The sequence below is a fragment of the Sturnira hondurensis genome, unplaced genomic scaffold (assembly GCF_014824575.4).
Source record: "Sturnira hondurensis isolate 20B ecotype Veracruz unplaced genomic scaffold, ASM1482457v3 Scaffold0021354, whole genome shotgun sequence".
NCBI lineage: Eukaryota > Metazoa > Chordata > Mammalia > Chiroptera > Phyllostomidae > Sturnira > Sturnira hondurensis.
This window is the reverse complement of record NW_028093985.1, coordinates 25309488-25327886: the sequence shown is the minus strand read 5'-3', so window position 1 is coordinate 25327886 and position 18399 is coordinate 25309488. Positions and strand designations below refer to the sequence as shown.

The 18399-nt window shown below is 39.5% G+C and overlaps 1 protein-coding gene across 1 annotated transcript in view; it reads left to right on the top strand.

Annotated features, from left to right (window-relative positions):
* LOC118977274 (uncharacterized) overlaps positions 1-16693 on the top strand; it is a 106095-nt gene extending 89402 nt beyond the window's left edge. Inside the window, exons 9-13 of the mRNA XM_037032167.1 lie at positions 2489-2646; positions 4491-4533; positions 6352-6538; positions 14123-14258; positions 16290-16693. Of these exons, the coding sequence (XP_036888062.1) occupies positions 2489-2646; positions 4491-4533; positions 6352-6538; positions 14123-14258; positions 16290-16389 (624 nt within the window). The 3' untranslated portion in view covers positions 16390-16693. The remainder of the gene's footprint in view (positions 1-2488; positions 2647-4490; positions 4534-6351; positions 6539-14122; positions 14259-16289) is intronic.
* Positions 16694-18399: the final 1706 nt, after the last annotated feature.

Genomic DNA, 18399 nt, shown 5'->3' with positions numbered 1-18399 from the left:
AGAATTATCTTCTGGAGAGTGGGCCCCTTGTAGTACAGGCTTCCTTCTGTACTAGGTGAGTGTTTTAGAAACCCATCTGTATCAGTGTACCAGCTGGTGTTATTGCGAGAGGCTGCATTTGGTTTCAGTACATTTTTTTTGAAGACTCTTTCAACATACTCCCCATTTCATGGTGGGTGATTTGTGAGCACACCTGCCCACACTGAGCAGGGTGTTCAGCAGTTTCTGACCAAAAATGGCATGACCCCCCTCTCCCGACCTCTCTATTTATCCAATCTTGCCCTGAGAGACTTTTTTTTTTGTTTCCCTGAATGAAAAAATCCTCAAAGGGAAATGTTTTGCAGATATGGAAGAGGTGAAACCAAAAATGGCACTAGCACTAAAAGGCATCAAAATTGACAAGTTCAAAACCATTTTGAGCAGTGGAAAAAAATCTTGATAGGTTTATTGCATCAAATGGAGAGTACTTTGAAGGTGACTGAAGATTAAACATGTAAGAATAAATATACAATTTTTATAAATAAATCCTGGTTTTTTGAGGGTCTACCCCTTGTATACATGTACATGCACATACATGGATTTACATATTTTGGGAGGGATCCACAGTTTTCATCTGCATCACAAAGGAAATTGTTTTCTAAAATTGGCTAAGAACCTCTGTGCTAAGTGGGGTTCTACATCATCAGTCATTAGAAATGTGCAAATTAAAGCCACCAGAAGATACCACTGCATGCCCAGTTAGGATGGCTCTATCAAAAGTGAGGGTGTGGAGAATTTAGGACACTCACACTCTGCTGATGGGAATGTAAAATGATACAGTTGCTGTGGAAAACAGTTTGGCAGTCTTATGAAGTTAAAGATAAACTTACCATATGGCCCAGCAATTACATTCTTAGTAATCCACCAAAGAGAATGAAAGCATATGTCTACACTAAGACCTGTACACAAATGTTCGTAGCAGCACTGTTCAAAATAGGCCAAAACTGGAAAGGAAAGTCTCCATCAGCTTGTGAAGGGATACACTAAATGAGACACATCCATATAACAGAATACAGGGTAGGGTAAAGGTAAGTTTACCTTTATAGTTGTGAGTACAAGTTTACAGTTGTGAGTACAAGAAACACCGAGTTTATTCTTGTATTATTATTTACTAATTATTGTACTATTTTCCATATGAACCCACTTTTACCCCATCCTGTACAGCTCAGCAATGAAAAGAAATGAAGTACTAAGAAGGGCTACAACATGAACAAGACTTGAAAATATCACACTAAGCCCTGGCTCCTGTGGCTCAGTGGATTTAGTGCCAGCCTACAAACCAAAGGGTTGCTGGTTCAATTCCTAGTCAGGGCACATGCCTGGGTTGTGGGTCAGGTCTCCAGGAGGGGACACGTGAAAGGCAACCACAGATTGGTGTTTCTCTCCCTCTCTATCTCCCTCCCTTCCCCTCTCTCTAAAATTAAATAAATAAATAATCTTTTTTCTAAGTAAAAGAAAAGAAACCTAACTTTGGAGCAGACCCCCTGGGTCCTGGTTCTAAATTAAAAAATAAAACAAACAAACAAATAAAAACACTACACTAAGTGGAAGAAGTCAGTCACAAAAGATCATACAGTCCATGATTCTCTTACATAAAGTGTCCAGAAGGGGCAGGTCTGGGATTGCCTGAGACTAGAGGGGCAAGTGTAGCAACTGATGTGCATTGGCTCAAAGAAAATTTAGACATCGATGGAAAAGCTCTAAAACTACACCATGGCAATGGTTTCATGACTCTATAAATTTATTAAAAATCACTGAACTGTACATGTACACAAGTGACTTTATGTATGTAAATTATACCTCAATATAGCTGTTTTTAGAAAAGACATAACTGTAAAGTAAATACAAATAATAAAATATCTGTAAAATGATTGAGTCTAGTATACATATTATGGTATTTTAAACTATTGTCATTTCTTAAAAAAATGCTCTTTACTCTCTATATGCTGCAGTTTCCTCATCTATAAAACAGAGATGATAAAAGTAACTACTTCCTGAGCATCTGTAAAGATGAACCAATTTTGTGTAAAGTATTTAGGAGCAGTCCTGACACACAGTGAGTGGGAAAGACCTGTTAATTAGACACTAACTGGAGATCTCGTGTCGCTACCGACCACACGTCTTTTATAATATCTATTCTTTTGATGTTCTTTTTTCTTAGAGGAAAAGCAGGCATTAAAAATTAATGGTACTTCCCTAAGTTGGCATAAATACAATGCATAATAATAGAGGCTACGCAAAAGGGATGTGGGAAAATATCATAGCTGGAAATTTGGAGTTATGTGGACTCTATCATGGAAAGCATACTCTACAAAAATTCATTGTGGTTTTATTTTTATTTCAGATCCAGCAATCAATTCAAAAATAACTTTGGCCTGTTCCTTTTCATTCTCTCCCTTATCTGCTCAGCTGCAGTGCCCAGGCTGACCCTCTTCCTTATCACTCACAGGACGAAGGCAAAGGCCCACCTCTGGGGGCGATGACGTTAGCAGGCGCAGAGGTCAACACCGATGGCAGTTTGGGCAAACCATTCGTGTTCAGCTGTGCGCCTCAGTCTGGAAACAGAACTTTTTGCCTCTGTGCAACCTCAAACCAAGAAATGAAAAGGTAATCCATTAATCTTTTATCTTACCATTTTCATTTTGGTGGGGGCGGGGGGAGGAGGCTTCCTTAATAGCAGTCTTACAGATGATTGGGGTTGGAACAGCGCATTCAGAGCAGGAGTCAAGGAATTGTCTGTTTCTCAAGTACAAGCCCGGTCTTCATTGTTCCTCCAAGTTTTTCTAACAGAATCTCTAAAAGCAGAGGCGTCTTCTCTTAACTCATTTACTTTGAATCTTTACGTTTTCTTCAAAAACCTCAATAATGCCACAGTTCATATGTAGCTTCCCCCCAAATTACTGAATTTATATATTTAAGCTAATCGAATGGACAGTCCAAGGCATAAAAGTAACATGGTAAGAGGACAATTTAACACACTACAGGGCACTGAGCAAAATAAATAATAATGCTGCTGCTTTGCGGGGGTGACCCAGCTGGCACTTATGCACATGCATCCTGATGGCAGGCATGCACGGGCGCGCTCAGGGGGCAGCTGACAAACTCGAAGCATTCAGTGACTGTGATCATTATTTCATGTAGCACCCTGAGGGAAGCAAGATCATTGGTCAATCCATCGAATCAACTGACCACTTTCATATAAATGCTGCAAATTTAGGGTGAGGGGTGGGGTAAGGAAGATAATAACAACAGGTAATGTATCAAGAGTGTTAGTGTCAGTGGCTTATCTCTTTAAGAGAATTTGGACTCAGCTCCAATTTTAGAGAATGCCCTAGATCTGCAACATCTTAGGCAAACAATATACTGTCTTTATATGTAGAACATTATGTATCAAATACATGTTGCTTTAAAGGACAAATAGGGAAATATGATGATGGTGACTTGACTGTATTTCAAGTCATGGACAAAATATGGGGTGGGGCAAAAGTAAGTTCACAGTCATTCATAAGGAAAATAATACAACAACTAATAAATAATAGTACAAGAATAAACTGGGTCATGTACAACTAGAAATCTATTTTTGCACCACCCTGTATTTATTGGACAGAAGTTAATATGTTTAAGAGTATTGCTTTAAGGTCACTAGGACTATGAGTATGATTAAGCCTTCAGAACAGGGCACTTAGTCCAATATTTTTAATTCAAAATAGAAATTGAGATGTGTTATAGGAGCAGGCAAGGGTGGCATGGAAGTGAGGGGGAGAGAAAGCAGGTCTCCAGTTGTGGGGATGAGGGAGGAGTTTCTGAAGGAAGCAAGTGGCATAGGGTCAGACAGCACCCAACTGAAGACATGGAACAGAGAAGGCAGAGTAAATAAACCAAACTTTGGGAAGAAGACTAAGCTGTATGGCTTGATGGGAAGTTACAGGGTTTAAAAGAATATTTTTTAAATTGGCAAGTTGGGGTGGGGTGAACAGGCTGCTGCACAGCTAAGGAAAAAGGACCAAGAAAGTTCAGCTCTCAAGTAGAGGCAGTAATGGTGCCCTAAAGGCGACCATTATGTCCAAGGAACTCTTGATGATGACTATTTACCAGTTTTTCCATATTTTAATAGTGAGTGCCTTATAGTTCGTACACTAGTTGTTATGAGCCCTGCTGGTGTTAATGAATACACATACTTTGGTAAATTTTTTTAAAAAATGCATGAGTTTTCTCTTAGGCACTAATTAAACCATAGTGAAGAATAAGAATGATTTATTTTAAATATGCCTGATGGGAGTAGGATTTTGCTGCCTAGTAATGTGTGGCCCTTCAATGATGAACTGTGAAATATACCTCAGCCTCAGGATCGTTCTGTGTGAATGATGGGTTTTAGGGAGAACAGCCAGCCCCTTCGAATGGTGCTTACTAGGCCCCCCAAGGAGAATGCCTCTCATTTCACTGTCTTTCAGGTGGCTTGAGGCAATGAACAAAGCATCCCATCCTGTCCGCCAGGTAAGTGTTCTTGATATTTATCTCAGTCTTCATTCAGGTTTTCTCCTCAGAGGGGCCAAGGATAGAGTTAGATGCCTTGCAGGCCACCTGGGGATGCCTTCCATCTGCTCTGACAACTGGAAAAGAGGATTTTTAAGTCAACAGGGTTTCCTACTCAGATACTATGATGGAACTTGCATCCCTGCTGCTCTTCTTCTTTCCAGGGGTTTGTATGACATTTCTCTCAGTGAGCTCAGTGGGGAGTCACAAGCTGGCGTAGAAGCTCTGCTTCACACAGAGCAGCTCAGTGGCTGCCCATGAGGTTGGGGCTGTGCTGATGTGTTCTCTCCGTTCCCTGAGTACAAGATGTCAGGGATGGCTTGGAATAGTGCTGTGGGCCACACAGCTTATTAGAAAATGAGTGTCTTCTGTTCAGAATTGCAGGGCTCTGTGTTCATATCTTTGTTCTGGAGACACACCAGGCTGCCTTCCTTTCTGTGTTCTTGCCAGTTCGTGATTCCTAGCCTTGGGGCAATATAATTTTTAACTTAGATTTGACCTATAAACTGATAGATCACTTCATAACATTAACAGGTGAGTCATCACTTTAGTCCCTACGGCCTTTGATATTTCTTTCTGAGCTAATGCTATGACCTGTGGGGGGGGGGGGTGCTTTCATACCCAATTATGTATACTACATATATGATTTCTAATGAGGTGATAGATTTCTCTTAAATATGTTCATTTCCTCACCAAAATGGAATACAAGCACAAGGCACTTACTATCAATTATCTTCTGTACATACTTTGGCTCTTGTCTATTTCAGAAAATTTGTGTCATCTGAGCTTGAAGGTACTGCCCCAAGCCCCGTGGCTGTCCTTTCAGAACAATCACTGGCATTATCACATGACAAACAGCAGGGCTTGTGTTTCATTTTACCTGGAACACAACACTCATTACACTCATCCATCTCTTCAATGAGTCATCCTAATGAGCCTCGAGATTTTGAAGAGGGATCTATCTATTCTGCTAATGCGCTCTGTCTGCAGCAGAGTGCAAAAGGAACAACCAGACCCCAGCAGGCTCCCACTTCACAGCAACGAATAAAGCCAGCTCTACAGTCTGAAATCTTTTGCACTGCCTTGTTAGAACTGAAGAGCAAAAATGAAACCAAACAAAGAAGAGAAACTGGCCAGATGCCCAGCAGGGCATTATGACAAAGAGATGAAGCACTGTGTCCTTATGCCTCAGGTCAAATTCCCAGGAAGAACCTGCCTCTCAGGTCTGTGGACTCGGGGCTACCTACCCTCCAGGGTAGAAGATCCTGGTTTGTCGTGGGCCTTCCACAGCATTGGCCTTGAGTGCCTAAGGCTGATATGGGGCATTTAACTTGTTCCATTGCACAAATGGGAGTTCTAGATAAAATAAAACATGAATCTGGGGTCACAGGGAAACCACCAGGAACAGGGCTGGGGAGGACAGTCTCAAATATTGAATGAAATAGCAAATTGGGACCAACCCGTTCAGACAGTGCCATTCAACATAGTCTTCACTGAGGTGCCATCTCCATTTCCTTTCTATATACCACTGATGTTCTTTGGAGTTCCTCACAATAGAACAGAAGCCAAAGAAAAGGGATGTCTATGGACATGAAAAAGGAGAAATTTCCTATGGCTAATGGATAACTTCAGGTTTTCTGGATAATTGATCAAGTATTCAGATTGTCTTAGCAATAGTATCAAACAGCCCAGGTGCTGTTGTCGCGGGCTTGGGGAGTCTATGACCATAGATTGGCGCAGGATGACTGCTCAGATGATCCCTTTGTGCCACACCTGCAGAACCACGTCTGGGAAGATGTTACTCTGCACAACAGTAGCCTCCCGCCCCTGGCTATCAAGAACCCAGAGTGCCTGGGCCTTCTGCACCAACTGGACAGAAGCACAGACACCTGGGTCCAGCACTATTGCATTCTGAAGGATGGCTGCTTGTACTTCTACGCTAGCATTCGCTCCACACAGGCCTCAGGTATGGACTCAACTCTCACAGGAAACAAAAGTAATTACAATAATAATAGTAATGACCTCTTAGCTTTATGGAGACATTACGGAGTCTTGTGCTATGTAATTTACCTGAATTTGCTCATTTATCCTCCAAAGAAGAGGTACTAGTAGAGTTTCCACTTCACAGATAAGAAAACTGTCTGGAAAGTCTATATAGCTTGACAAGATTACATGTAGTAAACAATGAAACTGAGCTCTGACCACAGCCCCCAAACCTGCAGAGCTGGTATCCTTAACTCCATGCTGCTACTTCCTTGAAAAGAGAAAAATAAACACCTTCATTCTTTTGGTCACAATGACATGCAGAATCAATGCCAAAGGTCTTCTTGTGCAGTGACTCCACCCTTTTCTCCTAGTATCCCTAATCTTACATAAGTGAGAAACGAAAAGAGCATTAACTGTCAATTTTCCCCTGGACAAGTCCCTTAACTTTTTAAAACCTGCTTTCCTCATTTATAAAGTGAAAACAGCTATATTTCACAGGAGTTCGGTGAAGATGAAATGAGATAATTGCCAATAGAGTGACAAGTTCTACATATAAAGTACTCCACATAATAAGTTCTCTCTGTATTGTATATATAATGTATACACTTGTTTATTAAGTTGTATGTGTTAAAACTATATATACAAAATAAGAATATAAACTATATAATTTAATAATGAAATAATTTTGCCTAATTTCTATAAGAAAGATTATTTAGCCTTCTTATAGTTTTTGACAAAAGAGATTATTGGTGTTTTATTTGCAGCTGGACATTTTCCCAAATGAATAATTCTTAAATAATTAGCAGTTGTCAACATTCTGTAATCTCAGTCATTTAATTTCTTTCTTTTAGCATTAATGCTTAGGTTTAATTAAGCTAGACAGACATGCCAAATGGGAAATGGGTATCTTGTGACAATTTGTGACCTTCCTGGAAGGGTACAAAAGAGGTACGAAGCAAGCGTGGTCCATTTCTCACCACTCAGGAGGAACAACACAACAGTGCTCTTCTACTTAATCACCCTTCCATTGTGAGAGTGTTAAAACATGACCCAGAATACTATTCAACTATTACGAGATAGATGGCATTTCTAAGCACTTACAGGACAGGCTGTTCCTATTGAACAGAACTCTAAATCCACAGCTTTAGGCACCTGATACCAGGATGGGAATGAAGTAAATAAAACAAACCTCCAAAGTGGTCATTACCCAGGACTTCTCTTATAAAATACCATTACAAAACTTGGAACCATTTTAATCACCAAATCAATGAAGCTCACTTTCGAGAGACTGTTTCCATAGCTAGAGAAGGAATGTTTAGGGTTGAATGCTCAGATCACTCCAAAATGAAATATTAACAAAGTACTGCCAAAGTCCTGGGGTCAGAGACAGCTCCTGATTCCAAAAGTTTAAAATAGTAATGGCAACCACTAGATGGCTGCCCTTAACCTGAAGGTCGCAGGAGGCCCTACTTAGAAAGCCCTAGTTGGAGAGCTGGGAAACAGCTCCTAATAAATAACCTAAAAATAGTATCAGCAAAAGCAGTATTATCATTCAATGAGATCAGCTTTTTGTACCCGTCACCTGTTGTGTTTTTACTTATCATTTCATTTAATGACCACAACAATTCTACAAAATACATTATTATGCCAATTACACATTTGGAAACTGATGCTTAGCAAGGTTAAATCATTTGCCCATGGTTCTATGACTAGTAAATAGTGAAAGAATGTAAACCCAGGTAGCTTAACTTATACCAACAAAAAAATAGACAAGTAGGAAAAATTGGAAGGTTTGTTTATACTCAGATCTTATTTCACACATCTTTCCTGAAACTTGGATGGTCTTTCTGTTGCCTCCAGAGCAATCTCGGGCCTTGTACTTTGTTCTGAAGCCCCTGTTTCTGGTTTTCTCTTCCACTCCTCACGTTAAAGCACCCTGTACTCTACCCAAACATGGTCACATGCCATTTCCTAAGCACACCCCCTTAAACATTCTTCAGACCTCATCTCTTTGCTTGTGCCAGTTCCAGATACTGAAACATTCTGTATCTACTGATTCCCCAACGAAGTTGTCCACATTCTACCTGTCCTTCAAGTGCTTGTTCAAATGCTTGCCATTCCTGCTCTAAAGCAATCCCAGACGGTCCTACATAAACAACCTTCTCTGAATTTGCATGCTTACCTATTTTGTGGCACTTATCACACTCTACTTTGTATTTTTATCTCTGTTTAGCAAACCTATCTCTTCTAAAGGATTACACACTCAGAGATATAATGTATAGTGAATGAATGAATGAGTGAACAAACAGCATATTCCTGCCATTGGCCATTATTCCTATGAAGTGTGAGTGGGTTGCCATTCCCACATTAATAGTGAAGAAAGAGGAGAAAACAGAACAGCCAATTCAGAGGCAAAACCCCAAACTCAGGCCACCAGGCGGATGCCTGGCCTTCCTGCCATATCGCACCTTTTCTAGCAATCCCGAGTTATCTATTTTTAAATCCTTTCTGGAAAATTTATTATTTTACAGTTAAAAAATATTTAATCCAAAGCCACTCATTCTTTCTCAGCCTTCAGACTCGACTATTTCTGTCTCCACGGGCTTTCAATTTCTAGCCCATATTTTCTCAAATATGGATTAAAAGAACATTTTCCTTACTGAAATTCCAACAGAAATTGTACATCCGGGCCATGTTCTAAAATAGAGGCCTGTGATTTTTAGTTTTACATGACTCTACTGTTCCTTGAATAAAACAGACCATTCGCCTGAGCGTGCACCTTGTTTCAGAAGGTGCGCTTCACTGCTGTGCCCTCCCTACTCCCACCTGGTAGCCACCACTGGGCCCTCACAGGAGCTCTCCCAGGGCTACTCAGTGGCTGACCCTTCTTCCGCATTAAGGTGGCTCTGCAGAGACTCTCCTAAAGTCTTTTTGCCTTCCCTAGATTTTAATTTAAAATTGAGGTTTACATCCTTTTTCTAAGAGTCCTAATCCACCTTCTTGTACATTTTCACTTCAGTCATGACCTGACACTCACAGCCAGTGATCTGGCACAATGAAATCCAAGATAGGTCTGATGCATGTCCATCCACTTCTCCTGCGATAAATTCCCAAAATGAATATGGCCCCATCACCATTGTCCACCAAGAATCACTGGTTAGCCACATTTTTTTTCAGAGGACTGACCACACGGCTCAGGGATATTACACTGGGAAAGTTAGCATGCATTACTGAAGGTTCCTATGTGTCCGGGACTTTGATAAGCACTTACATTCATTATATAAAACTAATCTTTGCAAAATATCCACTGTGATTGCACCATGATAAGTGAGAAACTAGAGCTTAGAGAAGTTAACTAAAGCCAGTGGTCACCCAGCTAGTAAATGACAGCAACAAAATGTGAACAAATGCTATCTGAATCCTGTGCCCAAATTCTCGATTTCTTGCCACAATTTCTTGCTATGTGTAGCACTCCCTGACAGAAATCAGTCTTCTCAAAGGAGCACTCAGTCACAAATGCTGCATGTCTAGTCTCTGCGCTCCGGACATCAGCACACTGATGGCAATAACCAGTGTCCACCCCGTCCAATTACTTATCACAAGAACCATAGGAGTTGTGAGGACAACAGATAAATTTTTTGAGAATGGCTAAACCCATGATGTGCCACAAACGCTACAAGCAATAAAATAGTCAATTTAACTTAATCATATTATATGCATGGAATATGAATCATTATGAATTTCATAAAGAGTACGCCCAGTCTTAATGCTCACTTTCTGTTCCTCTAGGTGATGCCATGTGAGTGATCTTTGTGCTGGTGTAATCTAAATTTCCTCCCTGCTTGTACTGTCTGAGTCCCGCTTGGCTCTCGCACATCCCACTCTAGTCTAGTTCCTTGTTCTCCAGCCCTATAAAGGTCATAACCTTGAAATAGGCCTTGATTACCATTTATACCAAATTGCAGGTTTTGATCCTACTACGGAGTCATGCAATCAATGTAGTAGGTTGTGACCAGTATTTAAAAATAAGATAGAATAGAATTTTATTGAATAGAAATTTTTACAATATCTCACAATGTTTTACAAAACTTTGGTCTAAATGTACAAAAACATGTAGAGGTCTATATTTCTCGCAGGCAAAACAGTTGGAAAAATACTAACATATAAAAGCACTGGCAGTGAATATACATTTGTTCAAATAGTAAGTTTTCTGTTCAGAATCTTAAAGTACTTACTTAACAAAGTAACTCTTTCCTCTCAGTTATCTTTATAATATACCTGCCATATTAGCTGCTTTGTTATTGAGGTCCAGGCTTCTGTGATGGCCATGGTCATTGCCATCAGGGTGCTGATGTCTCTATGAAGCACCACTTCATAGAGACATGGCCCACTGGCTCACAGCATCTCTGTTGCTTTACTATTTAAATTGTATTTTCTTATTTATTTTATTCAATTGATGTATGTTCTTTAGGAGAAATCTGGGAGACCTCATTTGATATTTTTAATTTCTAGAGGTACCTACAGTATTTGGGACGTGGCATTTCTTGCAATCATCCTCTGAGATTCTGAGACAATAGTGAGCATGATAAAGAAAATATAAGGAAAAATAACAGTGAAATGAGGGGAAAGAGCAAGATATGAGAAACAACACAGCACTGATTTCCTGTAAAAACCACATTAGATGCCAACCCCACATTTTACTTTCAGCTAGACAAATATGCCTCTAACGTGCATCGTGGGGGTTAGAGAAAGAGCCCCAGACAGTTCCCTGAAGCCTCTCCTTACGATCCAGGAAAGTGCCGGTGCTTTAACAATTTGGATTACTGGCCTGCTTGTGCCTGCTCATACTAAAGAGGTACCGTGTGAGTGTTCCAGAAGCCCTTTAGTCAAGTGCCTCTTCACAAGCCTGAAGCCCCTTGTCATTCACCATACACTGGATTTTTCCCCTTTAATCTCTCCAACAAAAGCTGGAGGTAACTGTTAACTACGGTTCTTAAATAAATCACATCAAGGTCAGCGAGCATGTTTCAAAGAGAGATATTTTACATTACTGCAACAAACAGAATACACAATGCTTGTACAGTTCTTGTGAGAAATCCCTGTCCAAAACTGTGCCAGCTTGCTATTTACTGCTGCTACCTAGTAACAGATAGAGAACTGCCCAATGAGGTCACCTCCAATGAGGTAATTGCATTATAATTGGATGTCTTTAGTGCCAATCATTTCTACACTATTGCTGGTTAGAAAAGGGGTCAGATAACCTTGTTTGTAGCATACACATGTTGGACAATACCTTTATCCTTTCTCAAGAAGGGTAGGGATAGGGAAGACTATTCATATATACTCAGAAAAAGGAGAAAAGGAAATCTCACAAGCAGGAAGATGTCGGAAACCAGTGCAGTAACATATAAATGCTGTGCACTGTAGTTTGGAGCAGAAAATTAAGACAGCAAAATAACCCTCTGATGTGTCTTTAGGTGCCATACAGTCCTGAAACATCTAGCACATTGCATATTCCACTACTAGTATATACTCCCAAAACATATACCTATGCAAAAAGGTATACGTGAATATTCATAACATTGTTCATAACAGAAAAATTAAAGAAAACCCAATTGCCCACCAACTAACACATGGATAAATGAAACATGGAATCTAATGAGCAAACTGAACTGACAAGCAACACAGAAACAGATTTACAGATGGTGAACAGATGACAGCTAGTGGGGGTGGTTAGGGGGCGGAGGGATTGAGCAAAAAGGAAAAAAGATTCATGGATATGGACTACAGCATGGTAATTGCCAGTGGCAGGTGGGTATAAGGGGACTAAACGGTAATGGGAAGATATAAAGATTATATATTTTAAAAATGAAAAAAACTATAAATAAATAAATAGAACATGGTAGACTATATCCACACAATGGAATACCACTCAACAATAAAAAGGAATGAAGTACTGACACATAATACAACATGGATGAACCTTGAAAACAACATGCTAAGTGAAAGGAGCCAGTCACAAAAGACCACACGTTGTAAAATTCCATTCATACCAAATGTTCCAGGAAAAGCCAATCTGTAAAGACAGAGAGTAGGTTTGGGTTGCGTAGCGTTAGGGTGAGGTAGCAGATGGAGCATGATTACTAAAGGGTATGGAGTTTCTCTTTGAGGGTATGAAAATGTCATAAAATTAGATCACAGTGATGGTCACGCGGGTCCATAAACACATTAAAAATCATTGATTATACACTTTGAATGGGTGGATTTTATCATGTGCAAATTATATCTCACTAAAGTCAATACATACTGCACAAAGGAAAAGGTCACTCAGATTTTAGTAAAAACCATATTCCTGGAGCCTACTTAAGGAAAAATTCAGCCCATGTCTAAAATGACCATTCTCCTAGTCATTCTAAAATTGACTTATTTTAATAAAAATGTATTTAAAAATTAATACTACATCTAAATACCCTTATAAAATAAACAACTTTCCCCCATTTTTTGCAACCTAAAAGCCACTCATTCAGCTTAAAAAGAAAAATATATGACTTCCTGACAGTGTACATTGGCACCAGTTAACCAAACTCAGCCGTACTCAAAGGGACCAAATATTCTGTTGAGAGTTCCTTACTCTCATACTCTCAATTTCATGGGCGTGAAATTGTTATTATGTAGAGGAGCAAAAATGCAAGTCATATTTTCTTATTTTTGTTAGTACATCACCTTAAAGTGGCTCCTACAGGGAGGTGGAGCATGAAAACAAGAATTAGCAAGAACAAAAGAGGTTTAAACATCTCAGCATTGCCGCTAATGATGTTTCCTGAAGCCTCTGTGTGGAATTCAGGTCACCTCAGAGTTTCAAAACCCCATTAAAACACACACACACACCCCTTCTCCTAGACAGATATCCTCTCCCAAACCTCCAAATAATGGAAAGAAAATTCAGGCCAAGCAATATATAACCACTAACATAGATTAAAAAGACCATAGGGAGGAAATTATCTTTTAAAACCAGTCATTTACTCTCATTTTAATTCAAGTTGCCTCCCTCACATTGCCCTGTGGGTTCATATTTTAAATGTGCTTTGCATTAAATATGCACAAAGAAGGTGAGAATCTATGTTGGTTGTAGAAACTGCTAGCATTCTTCATTATTCTTCAGAAAGGATGCCGTAATGGTTCTGCCCAGCCAATATTATTACATTTTCCTCTAATTTAATATTGCAGGTGTCATTCTTTGATGCCAAAAAATTTATTTCAAAATGTGTCCCCCAGGTAGAGAAGTTCACTTAGGACCACAGTAAACCAAAGCTCAACATTGAATATATGGTAAGAAGGTTAGAAAAATGAAAACCAGGAAACCCAGACTTTATCACTAGTCTTGCCACTGATCATTAATGGATGTCCCTAAATTCCATACACTTCTGGAGTCTCAGCTTCTTAGTTCATAAAATGGGGCAGCTGATTACAATTTCCTTCAGATGCAAATTTTTTATGCCTTTTCAGACTCCCTTTCTCCATCTTAACTCCTTCCCTATTCTCATTTTTTTTCCACCTCCCATAGGTGGCCTATATCTGCAAGGGTATAAGGTGAACGAGCAGACCCTTAGCTTCAAGCAATCGGTCATTGAACTCAAACCTGCATCTGAAGAGTTCAAGACTTTCTATTTCTGTGCAGAAAATAATACAGAAAACCAACAGTAAGTCGAGATCTGCATATTTCTTTTTCTTTTTCAGTCTTGACGAGAACCTTAACCGCAAACCCTTATTCTTATTTTCCAACTTCAACTCTGTATCTTCAATTATGTCACACCCTTTCTTTGCACAGTCTCCATAGTTAACATCACCCAGGATTCTTTTTCTTTCAATGCATAGAAGGTGATTCTTCCAAAAGTATTGTTTTCAAATGAGAAAGGAGTCTACATTTTTTCCCAAGGCAGTAACTGACTCCAGCAACATAAAAAAAATCTATTAATACCATAACTTGTGATGTTATAATTTACTAATTCACAGAGTTGCTGTTTTACCTCCTTTCATGTAACACTTATTGATATGTCCATCTGCACTTGGTCAGTTTTTTGGTTTTTTCATAAGCCACTGAAAGATATAAGATTTACCCACCTAATTTGATATGTTCAGCATCCAACTTGGCACATACACAGGGCATTTGGTTCATAATGATTCTTGGGGAAAAGCAGGGAAGTCAACAAAGACAAAGCCATGCAGTAGAGGTGCCCTGGTCCCGGCAGCAACCTCCTGCACCCCCTAAGTCTCCCCACCCAACTCCAGCTCCCGAGACAGCCAGTGCCCTGCCGCTGCTCTTACCTCACAGACACTTTCTCCCAACTAATGAAAAGTATCTAATAAAAAATTCGCAGTAATTTATTAAAACAGATGAAATGGTGAAATTTCCAGAGACATCATTAGCAAGGGCTACACACACTGTTTTAACCTAACGACATAAAACTCTGACAGTGAAATTTCAGGATCTCAACAAGTGACCATTTGAGGAAAGGAAAAAAGATTTCTCTAGCAGGGGTGTCCAACCTACGGCTCACAGGCCGCGTGCAGCCCAGAGTGGCTATGAATGTGACCTAACACAAAACTGTGAATTTACTGAAAACTCTAAGATTCTTTTGTGATTATGTGTCACAATGTATTTAATGTGTGACCCAAGACAACTCTTCTTCCAGTGTGGCCAGAGACGCCGAAAGGTTGGACACCCCTGCTACACCTGTCCCATTATGTCAATCTTGTCTGTTCCACTCCTTCTTAAGGACAGGCTATAATGAGAGGGAAATGAATACAGAATTGCTAGATATTTTGCGAAGATCTTCTTCCTTGGGTTCATGCTATCCAGTCTGGTTGGCAGATGGAGATAGTTCCCTGGAGGATGAAGTACTAACTGGCATATATAGGAAAAGGGTCAATGAAACAGAGTTAACTCCTATTTGATAAAATCCACTGGTTTGCCTAGTTGGATCTACCCACCAAATCCATGAGTGGATAATAGCAATAGGAAACAAACTGTGGTTCATGAAACTCTGGCCTCACAGGATACCCCAGTTTCAAAAAGTAAGTTTTGGAAATGATTCAAATCATACTCCCCTCTTAGATAATTACATAGCATATTAACTTACTGATGTTGCTAAGACAAACTGATGGAAAGAATTCTGGTTAATTCTCCATAACTCCCATTACCTAAACTTATCTGACCCAAACCATTAAAAAAATAACTCCCACCAAAGACCTTTAGAATAAAAGTTATATATGCTCATTTTATTAAACATCATCCAAGAAAATGAAAGTAAGGTAAAGGAGAAGACAGGAGAGTTTGCTGTGGTTTCCAGAATTTAACAATGAAATATTTGCCTTAATGGCAATATTTAATCACTATATGTTTGATTGGCTGAACTTTAAATTTAAATAGAAACAGTAAGATTTTAAAAGTTCTGTGGCTTCATTATTCTCTATTTACAAACACTGTACCCTCCTCTGATTCTATTATTTATAACATAATTTTACTTCATAGCTACAATTGCATTTTTCTCATTTGGGGTTTGATCTTTTTGTTCAATCCAAAACCTAAGGAACATTGCTTACCTTATTAATTTCAAGCTAAATGGCCAAGAGAAACAATTGGAAAATAAATTAAATTGTGCTGTAACACCTCACCTTGTTTAGAGTGCGATGGTATTTTGACGGCTTGTTGCGCGCTGTTCTCTCTGCAGCTGGATCACAGCTCTGAAAACGTCTATCAAAAAATGGCTTCCTTTGCATCAGGCTATTCAAGACTTCATCAGTGGGCCTCTAGAGGAGACCAGAATGTGAAAGAAAGCCCAATCTCAAGCAAAAAGATCCACAAAATTATCACTAGCTACTTGTGGGAATAAACAAAAACATTTATCATTATATAGCTTTTCAAATGAATGGTTCTCCGGTATAGGAAAACTTTGTGATAAGATTATAATTTTGCTTTTGAACTAAAGTACCAAAATTCAAAAGTGACATTCTAATAACAGAACTTATATCAATATTATTAATAACGCTTCATGTTTTTCCTCTTTGGACTATACATGTTAGCATGAAAATATAATATGTCCCATATCTCTGTCTTTTGAAAGCATAAATAAAATAAAAGTCTTTTTATTTTATTTTCTCTTTTTAATTTTCTTCTAAATGTTCTACTCTTTGCTTCAGCTATAGGCTTCTTAGAATGCCTATGGGCCATGATGTGGGAAGCTAACATCTGGAAAAATTAAGATCATGAAAACGAAGTAGCTTAAATGATGAATAAATAATTCAGCTAAACAAGGTCTTCTCTGTTAGGTCATCTGACAGTCAAAGTCACTCAAGTGACTCCCAGAACTTCCCAAATGAAAGAAAATAGTAATATTATTGTTATATAACTAAAAGAAGGAAAGAATTAGTCAAAATTTAGGGGAGAAAAACACAATGGCCTCAGTATGATTATCTGAATATTTATCATACTCTAAGGGGCAAACCCAAATAAATCACATGTCCTTCTCTTAATACTGAACATAAAATTCAGAGAAATTAGAAACTGAATTCTAATCATTGGGTTCATTTCTCAGCAGCACAATCCCTATGTGTATCCGAGATGCTGTGATGCATTTGGAAGTCCCCCACCCTTACAAATGGACCATGGAACACAGAGTTCAAAGAGTTCAACTATCAGATTCAAGTGCTCTGCAGCACCTCAAAATGGAAAAAAGTTGAAATCTTGTCTGTTCATAAAACCATAGGTACTTCAGAGCTCACAAGGACCTTACAACTCAACCCCTTTTCTTCATGCTGAGGCTCAGGGAGGTAGGCAATGGGCTGTTGAAGATCGCATTGGTGTTAATGGCAGAATTAAAACTGAACCCAGGTCTTCATCTCTCCATCCACTGTTATTTCCCATTCTTCCTGTGGCTCCTCATTGTGCTTAAGAAGGTGGCGCATTTTCACAGAGACAATGCAGCCACCCACTCCCCAAAGTTACCAAAGACTTCTTATCTTCAGCTGAGAACTGAAACACAATTCCAATAATGAGTCTTGCTTATATGTCCACAATGTCATGGAAGGTCTTCATGTTAATTCAAATTATATCCTTTTCCAGAGACTCTTAAATGTGAAAAAGATACCAAAATTCAAGTTCTTTTTCCTATACTCCTCACCTCTACCTCCCCCTCCCAAGCTGTGAACTCTCAAATAGATGGCTCCGGTTTGATGCGCCCATCCACAACCCAGATAGAGGCGGCTTGTGAGTGCTATGTAGTTCCCATACTAAGAGAGGCTCCCTAAATGAACTCGCGCCCAAAACGACGTGCTGTAATACTCCAGCCAAGTTTATACCATAATCAAAAACATCAAGTTAATGATAACAGATAGCTCTCTGTTCTGAGAATGGTTCCTTTGTTCTCCTGGTATTTACCATGATAATAAAGAGGTCTTTCAGCAGGGGCGTCATCAATGACGTTCTCATCAGAACCCTAGAGCTCAGACATCCGCTCCCCAGCGGAGCCCTCTGCGTTTCTGGGGCCCCGCCCTGGAATGCGGACCCGCCCAGCCAGCTGGTGACCACCGCCAATGGTGATGCTGGCTCCGAGCTGCCCCTCCCACCCCAAGGAGAAGAACAAAAGCAATTCGCTCAGTAAAAATGGGAATGCGCTTTTACGTTAATTAACCACTCATATGACTCACTTGCAAATGAAAGGTATCAAGATTTCAAGTTCCAGCTCCTTAAAAAGTACTAGTGTTAGTCTTGGAAGATTCTAGAGATTTAAACCATCCTTGGACATTATGGGGGGTGAGGGGGCGGGAATGCGTATATTTCTG